The following is a 14,304-nucleotide window of genomic DNA, read 5'->3' as shown; positions in this document are numbered from 1 at the left end:
CAGTTTCTTTATAAATGGTTAAGGAAGAGTAATGTGTAATTAATGTAGCACATAAAATAAATGAATAAGAAAGAGAAAAATAGGAAAAAATGATGAAAAAAGCCAAAAAAAGGAGAAAAAGGATAAATAGGAATGGTGGCCATAGATAGGTGTCACGTCACCTTATCTATGCCTAGCTTTATATTATATATAGATTATCACGTCTTAATTGGCGGAGCTAAGAATTCAAAAAAATAAAATAATAATAATCTAATCCTAAGTGATTCAACAATTTATATATGTAAAAGAAATAAATTGACTCTCTCCCTCTCTCTCAATTTAGGGTCAATATATGTTTAGCTAGTCGGGTCAAGAGGCAAGTCAATAAAATGATTAAAATGAGCATATTTTTATTTCTTAAAAGTTTGACTTTAGATAAACATTTCATGTCAACAAAATTAATGAGAAAATTATTTAAATAGTTTGGGTGACTTTTTAATTGAAATGTCAATAGTTGAGTGGATTTGGGGTTAGAAAACAGAGTCTTTCCGAGTAAACTACCTTAGTTGAGTGATCTGATATATTATCTCAACATGATTTCAAAATTAATAGGAGTATAAGAAACAGACTCCACCATGCGGCTGTGCCTCTTATCTGCCTCATATTTGGTACTGCTTAATGTCTGCTCTCAATTGGTAACTTTTAGTTAGAGGAGCCATTTCAGACACGAAATCAATATTCAAAATCTTACAACTGGAACGCTGGATCAACAAAAATTAAACACAAAATAAAAAGGACATACAGCCAGCATTAGGCGATGTTTTAAGATTTAAACCTTAATTAGCAAGTGTACAATAACATGAGATGGGGTTCTTTGAGGGATAGAGCCTGTTTTAGGTCTCTCTCTGCCAATAACCCGCACATATTAATAGCTGCTGTCTTACTAGTAAGTATACAGAAAGCCAAAATGGCTCCTGTCTACTCTTCTTTTACGTGATCCCTTTAGCCAGGTAGTAGCCCGGCCAGTGGCTAAATAAGTGCAATACACTTGTGATTAGAGTTGGCCGAATGAGTGTGCAAGGTAAGCCAGCGATCCAACCAGTGGGGCGTTAATGTAAGTGGCTGGCTCCGATTGCTCATAATCTGACCGCTGGTCTGGAAAGTTGTCATGCTGATCTGGTCCACCAACCACCGCTCCCATCAGAATATTTGGGTTTGGATTCTGGGAATTGTACATGCTGAACCCAGACGAGCATTGTATCTTTGTAGGGTGCACCAGCATCGATGGCAAAGACGATCCCCGATGGTGGATCCTCTCTGGATACCTAGCCCCATACCCCACCATATACGACATTTTTAATGGATTATCTCCTAACAAATAGTCGACCTGCATGTTGTGCAGCAACAACAAAAACACGTACACATCAAGAAGTGTAGTTCATTGTAGTCGTCTAATATAATAGTCCTCCCAAATCCACATACGGAATTGATTAATAGTAATTTATTCACCTACCTGCTTTTTGGCAAGATTTCGTAGCATTTTTGGCGTGACAAGGACGCCACCACAATTGACAACCATGTGAGCGGATGTCAAGTACTTGGCATAGGTTACCAGTAGGAAAGAGGTGGACGTCACATACTGCATATTGCTGTCACTCATCGTGAACAGTAGCCCTCCTGGTAAAAAAAATCAAAGCTAAAATTAATTACATTAAACCTACCAGCATACCTCTTTGAACTAGAACCAAAGGCGAATAATTAAGAAAACACGAACTTGAGAACAACCTGGAGTATATTGTGCTTGAGACATAGGTGTACCCGGGATGACGGAGCAAATGTAGTCGTCTGAGTGACTTTTGTAATCATGGAGAGATTGGATCTTTTGAACAAGAAATGCCTGAAGATAGAAAGAAAGAATTCCCAATATGAGTGATGACTGACGCAAAAAGTAAAGAGTTGTCGCTATTCAAGAGAAACAACAGAGTTATAATTTGAACCTTGGAAAGAAGAATCCTTGCTCCAACATGCTTGTTGTCCCAACAAAATGTTTTATCACCCTGGTCGGCCCCAAGAATTTGCCCGTTTCTTTGGATATAATTTAGGTAAAAAGGGTTCTTCGTCGCTCGATGCAACCAAGCAGCACCCCATAACAGCTCATCCTTCATTTATTAATAGGAAGAACATCCAAAAATGTTACTACTACTTACTCCTCTAATTAAAAACAGAGACTTATTTTACAGCTCAATAATGCTTTGAAGAAATCAACTTAAACTGTTATATATCGCGGAAAATTTGTCTTTTTTCTTTAAGAGAGAAACCTGGTATCCAGAATAGGAGCAATAAAAGGGGCACACAATGTTCTTCAATCCATCGCTATAGGAACCTCTGTACTTATCTGCAAATTCGAACACCTGCAGACCAACATAAGTGAACAAAAGTAAAGCTTTGCTTTTGATTTAAACTATTAGCTGCAGAATAAATGGTGAGGGTTTCTGTTTAGTAGTTATTAGCTCAATTGTAACACAGAGCTAAGCAATCAATACCCTGATGGCCCTCCTCGCAAGGAGTTTGGAGTAAGTGGGATTGCTTTTTCTGAAGACTAAAGAAGCAGCAGCAAGAGCTGCAGCAGTCTCTGCAGCAACTTCAGTCCCTGGAGTATTTTTGTCAATCTTGAACACACTTCTTGGGGTGTCCATATCCTCAGGTCTTTCCCAGCAAGCGTGGTCACTTCCTGCTTCGCCCACCTATAGTCAACGTTTTAAAGGTTAAGAGACCAAAACTTTATTTATTGACTTATGAAATGAATGGAAAAAAACCTGAACATATATGGTGTCTGGATAGGCAGTGGTCTTGAGTAGATAGTCTGTAGCCCAGCGAATGGCTTGTCTTGCATTCTGCAGCTCTCCTTTCATCAGTCCACCAAACTCAATCACACTCCAGGATAGCATGGTGGTGGTGAATGCCATTGGGAACCCAAACTTCACATTGTCCCCTGCGTCATAATAGCCCCCAACCAAATCAACCTGCATTTCACCCGAAAACCATGTCAAGTTTGAAATAGGAGTGAGGGTTGCAAGAAATACTCAGTACACATACATGCAAGGCAGAGCCATCTGAAAGAGCAGAGTCTCTACGCCAAGTCAGTCTCTGGTTAGGAGGAAGCTTGCCTGACCTCTGACCCTCAAAGAAAAGAATGGATTTGGTGAGAGCATCTCTGTAATTGTGAGAGGAAAAGTGACGATGACGGCCATGCTGGGCACTGCAAAGAAGCAGAGAGGTAGTGAAACATAGGAGAACAAGTAAAGCAGCTAGAGCTAGTTTGGTAGAAGAAAGATAAAAGAAAGCCATTTGGACTATGCTCACTGAGAGTATGCACTACACTCTGCCCAACTAACCAACAGGCAAGGCTGCACATACAGCAAACAAATATCCCCTGTATTTATAAAGGCAAAACAGAAAACTTGGCTACCTGTTGCAATCATATTTAGCCCCAGTGCAACTCCAATCAGTACTCCCTTTATCCAAAAAGATTGTCCTCCTTTCCTTTTTAATTTGTCCCAAAAAGATTGTTCCCTTTTTATATTTAAAAACAATTTAACTTTATGAGATGATTTACAGCCACATAAATATCTAAGGCTTGTTTTGGATCACACATTTTAAAAGTCTTCCTTTATTTCTTAAACTTTATTCCAAGTCAAAAGAGGATAATCTTTTTGGGACAGAGAGAGTAGCATTTAGCAGCAGTACTGACTACTTTTGGCTTCATTTAACTAATGCTATATTTTTAATCTCCCGCTCACATAAACTTGGCCTTCATCTTCTTTCAGAGTTAAATTATGAAGGTATTTCTAAAACTAGATAGTACTAATGATCAGGTGTTAATATTAATTTCAAAGTTCATATGTAAAGGTTGATATATAGAGCAATGAAATCTAACCATTCAAAATCAAGTACTAGCATTCAGTATTAATTAGGGGTGGGCGTTCGGTTGTTCGGTTCGGTTTTTTCAAAGTTCGGTTCGGTATTTCGGTTTCGGTTTTTTTAAAGTGGAAACCGAACACCGCACCGAATTAGTTCGGTTCGGTACGGTGTTTTGAAGTTCGGTTCGATTCGGTTTCGGTTTCGGTTTTCTAATTCGATTTTTTGGCATTGGTTAAGCAATAGTCACCCGTTACTAATTGATTCACGATCAACAAAGCACTACCGTTAAAGAAGTTAGTTAGAAGCCCGAAGCCGGCGGTCGCAAAGAAGGCCACGGCAAGAAGCGCGCCGCCCAAGAATCGCAGTATTCCTTGTTTAATTTATTAAAGTGCTATTGATATCTGCAGATGATCATGATATGCATGATTGGTACTAAATTTAGTTTATTCTTGATTCTCATGACAGCAGTCAAATTACTTGTTTAGGTTATTTTGTTGGATTTCCTCTTACTTCGTATCATTTTGTTTTAGGAAAAGATTTGACATTCTTTTGCACGAATTATAAACCTAAATCCATAGGAATCTTAGTAGTATTTGTTTAGTTAACGACTACTTAATGAGGGAAAGATGCATAAGATGAGAGGAGCTTATGAAAATACTTTACACATTTCAGTTAAACCGAAAAACCGAAAATCCGAAACCGAACACCGAACCGAACACCGAATTTGCTATTTAAAAAAACCGGAACCGAACCGAAACACCGAAAACCGAAAAACCGAATTCATTCGGTTCGGTTCGATTTTTCGGTTTTCGGTATTTATGCCCACCCCAAGTATTAATAGTTTCTGAGTAAGTATATTATTGCTATGGATAGTATGACAGCACATTTAAGTTTAGCAAACCAAAATTGTGCTATATAACAACAGTACTATTATAATTTCCTCATGCTTTGGCACAGCATTTTCTCCGAGATCAATTTTATTCTAACCCTTTTATTATCATAAAATTGTGTCCAATTTAATTTTAAAAATCAAGAAGCTTCAACCCACGTATAAACAAAGGAAAACTACATAGGACTCGAGATCGCTCTTATCACAAACTTTTAAATCCTCCTGTATGATAATACAAAGTGAATTTTTGTTGAAGGATTTCTCCGAAGTTGCATTTACATGCCTGTTTATTCAGATTAAGGTGTAGCTTTGCTTCTTGGTAACGCCGAGTCATTTATTGCCTGTGAACCTTTTGAGTACTGCAAAATTAGCCAGTTTGATTTCACGGGATCACATTGTCAAGGAGTATTCATTTACAATGAGACGTTAGGTTAGCTGTAGTGCCGAGAATGACTTGTCACATGCCGTGGACAATTTCAGACACTTTTAGCTGGAAGCCTATTCAACTTTTTACCAAAATAGGTGGGGCTAGCCCCTGCAAGCTGCAGTTACTTTGAAGCATATGTGGTAAACGATGCCAATTTCGGCTTCTAGTTTATGATGGTACCCTTTTCATTCAATTAGCAAAGATATGATGAAATCTTACCTATAGGCTCTATCGAATCACTGATTGGATTTGCTGATGAACTAGAAGAGTTCATACCTCATTATCTGTACTTGTACCTGCTCAACAGTAATCGTTGTATTCTAATTCAAATGAGGCTGGCGTGTTGAAGTTGGTATTATGTTAATCAAATGTCACTTCATTTGAGTAAGTTTAACATATTTTTTGTTCTGTCTCCCTTCTATACACGAGGAAAAAGCCAGTACTTGGATTCCGGTAATTGGATATTGGCTTCTACTGCCTGTTTTATGCAGAAGACTTGAAAGTTGCAAATTTTTACCAATACCTATTGGTATTGGGATGAAGTGAAGTTATCCATTCCCATTTAGTCGGAATAACTTGGAACTTTTGTGTCGGAATAAAGCAGAGGAATATGAGGATGGTGTGGTGTTTGAATCTCGAGTACAGTGAAGAAGTCAAGAAAGGGGTCAAAAAAGGCCCATGCATGCCTCAGATGCTGATGCACTTGAACCAAGAAGCTGTGTATCATATCGATCTGGGACAGACTCCATTGCACAATCTACCAATAGCACCCCATCATTTTTCTCTCGACTAATGTCATTTTGATACTACATATGTCTAGAAATTATAGAGGTAGAAGCAAGAAACAAGTGAATTTTCTTCACGTTCCCTCCCATTTCCTGCTGTTGGCTATTCTCCAGAAAAAAAACAATGTCCCTTCCCTTACCATTGGAGACATTAAAGAAAAGGCATCCTTTTTCCTACATTATATTGCTTGTTAAATTAAGTGGAATATGTCAACATACATAATAGTATTGCATAAGAATTCTCCACTGACTCAATAACAAATTTTAACTTCTCGTAAGATGTCTAGTTTTGGTAGCGCTACGTTTTGTGTGTGTATATTTTAAAGTGGGAAAAGTGTTGAAGAGTCCGTGCACATTCAACGGGGAGAGCGGTCAAGACCTACTGACAGGAAAAAGCAACTAAGAATGAAAAGAAGGCTCTGGATTGGAAGAGAACTGAGAAGTGCCAGTAATAATAAATGCTAAAACCTCATCCTTATTTCCTGGATAGAAGTGATATTTTAATATCACAACTTTACAACTAGGACAAACAAGTTCAGAAAAATCCAAATTCTAGTTAGCAGAAAAGGCTGAAGCCATGGTCCAGACCTGAATTATGAATCAGGTTTATCATATCGCCATGTTCTCTCTGACCTCTTTCCACATGCAAGAAGCACATGTATCTATTCTATATTAAAAGTCTACTTTATCCAAAAAAGAGCTTCATATTTCCTGCAAACTTTTCTGAGTTCTAAAATTATGATGAGATAGGAATGCGCACCTCATGAGTCATGAGACAATTAAATTTCGACAGTGTTGTGGACAGAGCCCCATTGTTCATTTTAATTTCTGCAAGGTGCCATTACGATTTCGGGAAGAGGATTAAAGAAACAAGAATGGTAGCTTAGGGAAGGGAAGATATACATTTTTTTTTTGCGTGGATTGGCCTTCTTTTGGGGTGGTCTATAATTTGTCCCTCAAATTGGTGGTCTTTAATTTTTGTCTTTCGCCTAATATCCCGAGGTGGGTTCAAATTCCAGCTCAGTAAAAAAAAAAAAAAAAGTTCGTAAAGCAGAAGTTTGGATTAGTAAGGCAGAATTCTGCCTTCAAAATTCTACCTTAAGGCATAGTTAGCAGGCAAACTCTGCCCGATCAGGGATAATTTGCTTGCAAACTCTGTCTTAAGGTAGAGTTTTGCAGGCAAACTATGTCTGATGGGGCAGAGTTTATAGGCAACCTCTGCCTAGCGAATTTTTTTTAATTTTCGCCTGAGTAGGAATTGGAACCCGGAACTCTAAGCTTTTAGGCGAAAGACAAAAATTAAATAATTTTATTTTGATGGGCAAAAATTAAAGACTACCCCAAAATAAGTACATTACTGCGAGTTGCCCGAAGATATACTGAATTTCAATCGGCCAGTGCCACTACTAAATAGGCACGGGCTTGTGCTGTAGGACTCATCATTTATTCCAACCTCTACCATTCGTAATTATCCTTTTTGTAATTAATAATGAATGGCGTACAATGTCAATAACATTACGCCGTTTAATAAATCAATTATTTGTAGTTATAGGTAACTAGTGAATATGTCATTATTAAAGTATTATTTTTTACAAATATAAAATTAGGTTTAGTGGAAGAATCAAGAAAACTACAACAAAATTATCATAGAATAAAGGCATAGATCCTCATTTGCTTCAATCAAAGAAATGAAATCTATATATAAATATATAAAGCAGGGACATGGTGCTGGTGACGTGGCGCTCTCCTAAACCAGAATTGTTATTTATTTATTTTTATTTTTTTATCATTTTTTGGGCATTTTTCACTTATTTTCTTGTTAGTATTGTTTTTTTTTTTAATCTTTTTAAAAGACCCGAACAGATTCTTTCAGTTACAACTTAATCCATGTGTTTTCAAAGAGACTTCTCGCTTAATTAGGCATCATTTGTTTGCACTTAATGGAGGTCTGAATCTTAATCATTCAGATCTCAGTCATTAAGTGTGTTTATTTTTTAGATCTGAATCTTAATCATTCAGATCCAGCCCATTAAGTGCATTTGTTTATTCCCTTTTAAAAGCTCTTAATGGGTCTGAATAGGTCTGAATGAATCAGATCTATAACAAAGTCTTAACACAATTCAAACTCTTAAATTATATGCTCAATTTCCGCCAAATTTCACGCCTCCTCATCTGCTTCCGTGCTAAAAAAATTCAAGCAAGTATTTACCTATGGGCAACCAAATCTTTTTCTTCTTGAACTGTTGTATGATTCTAAATTTACAATCAATCAAACTGTTTTGGTTGATATGTATTTGACTGTCATAATGGGACTGCAATAAAAAAATTCGTTCCACATTGTGGCAATATTATCAAGTAATAGTAGTACGTGGAATTACATTCCTAGATAAGATCTTCATTCAACTGCTTTCGTCATTCATTTTGCTTGTTAAAAGTTGTTTCTTTGTTTCTTTTTGGCAGAGGTATATAAGATAAAATGCATGTATTCCTGTTCAGTAATCACGTACATGCACAATTTCAATTTTATTAAGTAATATTGTACTCCCAAGATTAAGTTATAATAATCGTTTTGCCAGTTTGGTTATTCGACGAATTTGATAAAATTTGATATTTCGTGCAAAAATGCCGTTGAAATATTAAATATTCATTTATATTTTTTGTAATATTATTTTCTATCAAAATTTTTTTTTTTTCTTTCTGAAATGAGATTTTGTATAATATTTTATTGATATGTTTAATTCCTAATTTTATATGAACTTTATATTAATTATGTCTAAAATGATAAATTATGCATATTCAGATATTGAAAACAAACAGTCTTAATCATTCAGTATTCAGATCTAGAGATAACATCTTAACAATTCAGATGTGTATTCAGATTTAGACACCTTAGTCTTAATGCAAATCTTAATATTCAGATGTGTATTCAGATTCAGACGTCTTAATCTTAATGTAAACAAATGAGGTCTTATACACCCATTCAGAAAAGACTCCTCGACTACTTTTATTCATGCGGTCATTAAGTGTGAACCCCAAAAGCCAATTCATTCTGATTCCTAACTATTCTTTGTTTCAATTCAAGCCCAGTAGAGATTCAAGAGAATTGATTTCCTTGCTTCTATCAAAAGAAGCCCTTCTGTGAAACTTTTATACTTCAAGGTTCTCTACTCTTTTTTTTTCAAATATCTTCTGCTATTTAATACTAGCAATTCTATGGTTTGAGAATAGTAAAAGTTGACTATTCTTTTTTTTTTTTTTTTTTTTTTTTGATACAGAGGAAGTACAAAATTAATAGACGCTAGGCAATGAGAATGATTGACAATTTTTGACGCAAGCCATGAAAAGGGATAGAATTAACACAAGACTCCTTAACCACTATGAGTAGTTGAGTACTCATGGAGTGCTCGTTGTTGCGTTTTCTGCCACTTTGAATATAAACGGCCTTACTTAATATAGCAGTCACTTCTCTCAGAAAAATATTTTAGAAGATCCTTCGCTGCCTCTTGAAAAGAGTGGTCATGGACTCTGACATGTTATCTCTTTATCTTTTCTCTTTTTTCTAATTCCCTTCCTTTTGTGATACTTAATTTATGATTTTTCAAGCATTTACATATGAAAATTTTTGTGGATCTACTCTTTCCATGGCCTCAAAGTTGTTTTTCTTAAATTGTGTATTACAACATAAAGGCAAGGACACTATAGAAAAGGTAATAATATATCAGTCATGTCCCAAGGGTCGGCCCTCTTGAGGTATATTTCCGTTTTTCATTTTTTGTGGTTGGCTCATTCTATGTTGGTTCAAATTTTGCTGCTGCTTTTTTTGTGTTAATGAAAAAGAAATTTTATTTTCCGAGTTTGATGTTTAGTGCATATTAACACTATAATAAAGCCATTTTGTAATGTTTCTTGGATTTTAACAAACTCTGCAAAGCGATTAAAACCGACAGCAACCAAATCGATAAATATGTATTATATTTGATTGATTTAATTTTGATAATTTAGAATCGACATAAATTTTGGTTTTGATTTTAACAAAAAATGGACCAAACAGACTCACCATTTCTAATGGTGGATATAGAAACTTCTATGGTGATTTAAATATTAATTAGTTTACTAAAGGAATAAGACTTTATACTTTTCTAACAAAAATGGACAACAAAGTTTTATCATATATATATATAAATTGTATATTTTAACCAACTATTTTTTATAAATTGGAGTACGAACACGGCTTTCCATGCTTGTACAACAAGCTTTAAAAATTATACACGCAATGAATGTTTGTATCAAAAGCTATATAAATTGTATATTTTAACCAACTACTTTTTTATCCACGTGGACATATGTGATAGTACTTAATATTTATTCTATCCTCATGTATACACGTATGCACTTCAAATTTAATTCTCCGACACATATTTATTTCCTCCGCGCACTTTTACTTATTCATAAATGAAGTACTCAACATTACACACTTCAAATTTAATTCTCCGACACATATTTATTTCCTCCGCGCACTTTTACTTGTTCATAAATGAAGTACTCAACATTACGCACTTCAAATTTAATTCTTCGACACATATTTATTTCCTCCGTGCACTTTTACCTGTTCATAAATGAAGTACTTAACATTACTAAAATATATATATGTCCAAATTACTTGTTCATTTATAAAACCAAGATAAAATTAATTAAATCTTTCCCATCTTATCCTTTCCGTCTCATATTACTTGGCCACATTACTAAAAATATATGTCCACATTACTTGGTCATTTACAAAACCAAGATAAAATTAATTAAATCTTTCCCATCTTACCCTTAGTAATAAATGTTCTTGAAAATAGTCAATTTTGATTAGAATGTATTTATTGGAGAGAGATAGGGGTAAGATAGTAAAATATATTTTTTATTTATGATTTCTTAAGGGGCGTGCAAAAGAAAAAGTGACAAGTAATATGGGATGGAGGGAGTATATATTTTACCATAATATTTATATTTATTGGTGTAAGTCTCAATAGCCTTCGAAAATGATTTGAAAATGAGTAATTAATGTGAAGGGTAAAACTAATAATAAGAACAAAAATTTCATTCTCTTGATCGGACAAGTAAAAGTAAACGGAGGGAGTGACTTTTATCCCCATTTTTCTTCTTTGTCAATACTTTAAACGTGAAGAGAGGACGAACAATAGCAATGAAAATTTGTGCCAAAAGTTATATAAATTGTACATTTTAACCAACTTTTTTATCCCACTTGGACATATGTCATAGTACTGAGTATTTATTCTCTTCTCATGTATACATGTATTCACTTCAATTTTAATTCTCCTACACATATTTATTCCCTCCATGCACTTTCACTTGTCCACTTTTGACTTTTCACTTTCTTTATGAATTAATAAATGAAGTGTATATTTTATCATAATATCCATATTTATTAGTGTATAGTCTCAATAGCTTCAGAAAATAATTTGAAAATGAGTAATTAATGTGAAGGGTAAAATAAGAAGAACAAAAATTTCTTTTTTTAACATGGATAAGTAAAAGTGAAGGGAGGGAGTGACTTTTATCCCCGTTTTCCTTCTTTGTCAATACTTTACTTATTTTACTCTCCTTTGCATTCTCTGATTATTGTCTCTTTACATTATAAAATGTATTACTTTATATTTTCATTTCAGAATTAAAATTTGGTGATTTACGATATAACATATATCTTTCTAATTTTGATTTATTTGTAACAATTCTTTTTATCTATAATTGTTAATATAAAAAATTATAATATATTTTTTAATTAATTTAATAAAAATATTTTATTAGTTTTGCTTTTAAAAAATCCAATATATACAGCAATGGTTCTTATACTTGGACCTGAATAGTTAATTAGTTGAAATGAATATCAACTTGTCGGTATACATATAAGATATTAAAAAATTTAAAAGAAAAAATCTAGAATTAAAATATTAATTTTCTCTCATATTCTTACTATTTTTCTTTTTCACATCGATGAACAACTTTCATTGTCATGACAATGAGAAAAAAGTCCAACTCTTTCCATCTCAAAGACTTAATTCCATCATATGTTTTAAAATTTTAAACTCTATTTTTTAATTATAACTAAAGTGATGGTACATAAAATACATTTTGTATATGTTGCTATATATAATAATAATTATAATGTTTTAAAAAATTATTTTCAAAATACAAACCTTAAAGACTGGTTAATTAAAGTGAATAGACACAGATGCACGAGCATGTATGCTAATATATATATATATATATATATATATATATATATATATATATATATATATATATTCTCCACTTTCGCCAAGAATATGTTTGTTAACAAATGGTTGTATATGTAAAGTTATTAAGTATATACATATCGATTTAGTTTGAATGACACTCTTTGTTTCATTCAAAGTATATTTCCTGGAATTGGTTAATATGAAAATGTGATGTAACTAACGGGAAAATGTTACTATATATTGTAACTCATTTTATTTTTAGAATTAAATTTGTAAAGGACTTTCATTTTACTCCATTATTAATTATTTTTATAATCGCGAGAAGCGCAGGAAATTACCTAGTTTAAGGGCATCTCCAATCCATTGCACCATTTTTTGCACCAAAAAAGAATATTCCTTTTATATTCTTCTCTCTCTTTTATATTATATTTATTTTCTTTTACTTAAATTTTATTTTTAATTTCATTAAAAAATCCTTTCTTTTTTTTCTTTTTTCTTTTTTACATATCCATCCCATGTAATTCATAATCCTTTGTTATATAATTATTTAATATAAAATTATTTTATACACAAAATTTTAAATAATATAAATTGTAAGCAAATATTATACGTTATACATATTAATGGATAATTCAAATAAAAGTGAAATCATTGATAAAATATAATTAAATAAATACTATTACATTAAGGTAGAATTTATTTTAATTTCTACATAAATATTCAACTTCCATGATTAGTACGTTGCTCCCATAAATGCTCTACTAATGCATTACGAAGTGCAAAATGAGCATCTTTGTTCTTAATTTTTTTTTGTCGAGCTAAAAATTGTTCTTATTGAACATTGTGTTATAATTGTGTTATATATTCGAAATTATTATGTTATTGAACATTGTCTTATTTATTAACAACATATTATATTTTATATTTGCACTTTTCATTTTTGTGATGGTTATATTTTTTAATACAATTATAACTTATAATAAAATTAACTTACAATTTTATATAAAATAATATATACGAAAATTAATTTATAAAACTTACACTCCAAAATTAAGATGTAAAATTAATATTATAAGATATTACATAAAAAATAATTAGGTATATTAGGAATCTAAAATTATAAATTAAAATTTATAATATGCTAAATTAAAAGTGTTATATAATAAAAAATAATAATAAAATATTAATGAATAGTAATGGTGTAGATGAATAGGTATATTAGGAATCTGTAATTACTGGTCTGACTGAAAGGAAAAGGCCACATAGGACCGGTTGGACCCTTTCCTTTAAGCAACAACAATTTTTTTTTTGAACAGTTTTTTTTGTTAATATACGTTGGAACTAAGGTTAAAAATATATCCGTTAGCATTAGTGTTTTCAACGAGTCAATTGAAATTTAACAACTTAGCTCTCACGTAAAGTGTCTAAAGTAGTAGATTAATTTTTATACATTAAATTTTAGAAAAAAAACTGAAATGTATATCCAAAATTAAAATATGAATTTATTTTATTTTATTTGTGGGGTCCATATCTACATGACATAAAAAAATTGATTAATATTGCCATGTCAAATTTCTTTGATGACACATTTAGTTGAATGATTTTATGAGAGTAAAGGCCAAAGTTAAGTGATTTTATTGATATATAGCATAGTTTAGTGATTTTGCCACATAATTACTCAAAGTTGAGTAACATTTTGAGATATTTACTCATTAAAAAACTAAAAAGTTACTTAATTCCTTCTCTTCCTCTTAATTTGTGAATCTTTATATCATGTATAATGGATTTCATGTTTCTCTTTTCAAAACTTAATGACATCTGTAATCTTTTTACTTCTTTTACATGTTTGAAATTTTCATAACCCAAATTCAAAAATTATCCATTTTTCAGAAGAACTATTTTTGCTGATAAGTATTTGTCACTTCAACTGTAGTTTCATAATCGACAATGCCTGTCATTTAGACACCTCCCACGTTATGATAAGTCATATTTGTTTTTGAATTATTTTTATTCAATCAATAGTATGTCGCCGCAATCTCGAAATAGTTGAGGTCAATT

General features: G+C 32.5%; 1 protein-coding gene across 3 annotated transcripts; it reads right to left on the bottom strand.

The window, feature by feature from the left end:
• Positions 1-697: 697 nt before the first annotated feature.
• LOC132053128 (endoglucanase 17-like) lies at positions 698-6,894 on the bottom strand. Of its 3 annotated transcripts, none has more exons than XM_059444988.1 (9): positions 6,762-6,894; positions 3,076-3,238; positions 2,796-3,002; positions 2,523-2,723; positions 2,298-2,390; positions 1,977-2,138; positions 1,765-1,876; positions 1,493-1,656; positions 698-1,366 (listed from the first exon to the last, which is right to left on the bottom strand). In XM_059444988.1, the coding sequence occupies exons 1-9, from the start codon at positions 6,764-6,766 to the stop codon at positions 1,034-1,036; spliced, it is 1,440 nt and encodes a 479-aa protein (XP_059300971.1). In that variant the 5' UTR covers positions 6,767-6,894; the 3' UTR covers positions 698-1,033. The 3 variants fall into 3 exon arrangements, with proteins under 3 accessions (XP_059300971.1, XP_059300972.1, XP_059300970.1); XM_059444989.1 differs by lacking the exon at positions 6,762-6,894 and adding an exon at positions 3,343-3,437; XM_059444987.1 differs by lacking the exon at positions 6,762-6,894 and having other exon boundaries at positions 3,076-3,399.
• Positions 6,895-14,304: the final 7,410 nt, after the last annotated feature.

Source organism: Lycium ferocissimum, chromosome 4 (assembly GCF_029784015.1).
Source record: "Lycium ferocissimum isolate CSIRO_LF1 chromosome 4, AGI_CSIRO_Lferr_CH_V1, whole genome shotgun sequence".
NCBI classification, from domain to species: domain Eukaryota; kingdom Viridiplantae; phylum Streptophyta; class Magnoliopsida; order Solanales; family Solanaceae; genus Lycium; species Lycium ferocissimum.
The sequence above is the reverse complement of the archived record's forward strand: the minus strand, read 5'-3'. Positions and strand labels throughout refer to the sequence as shown.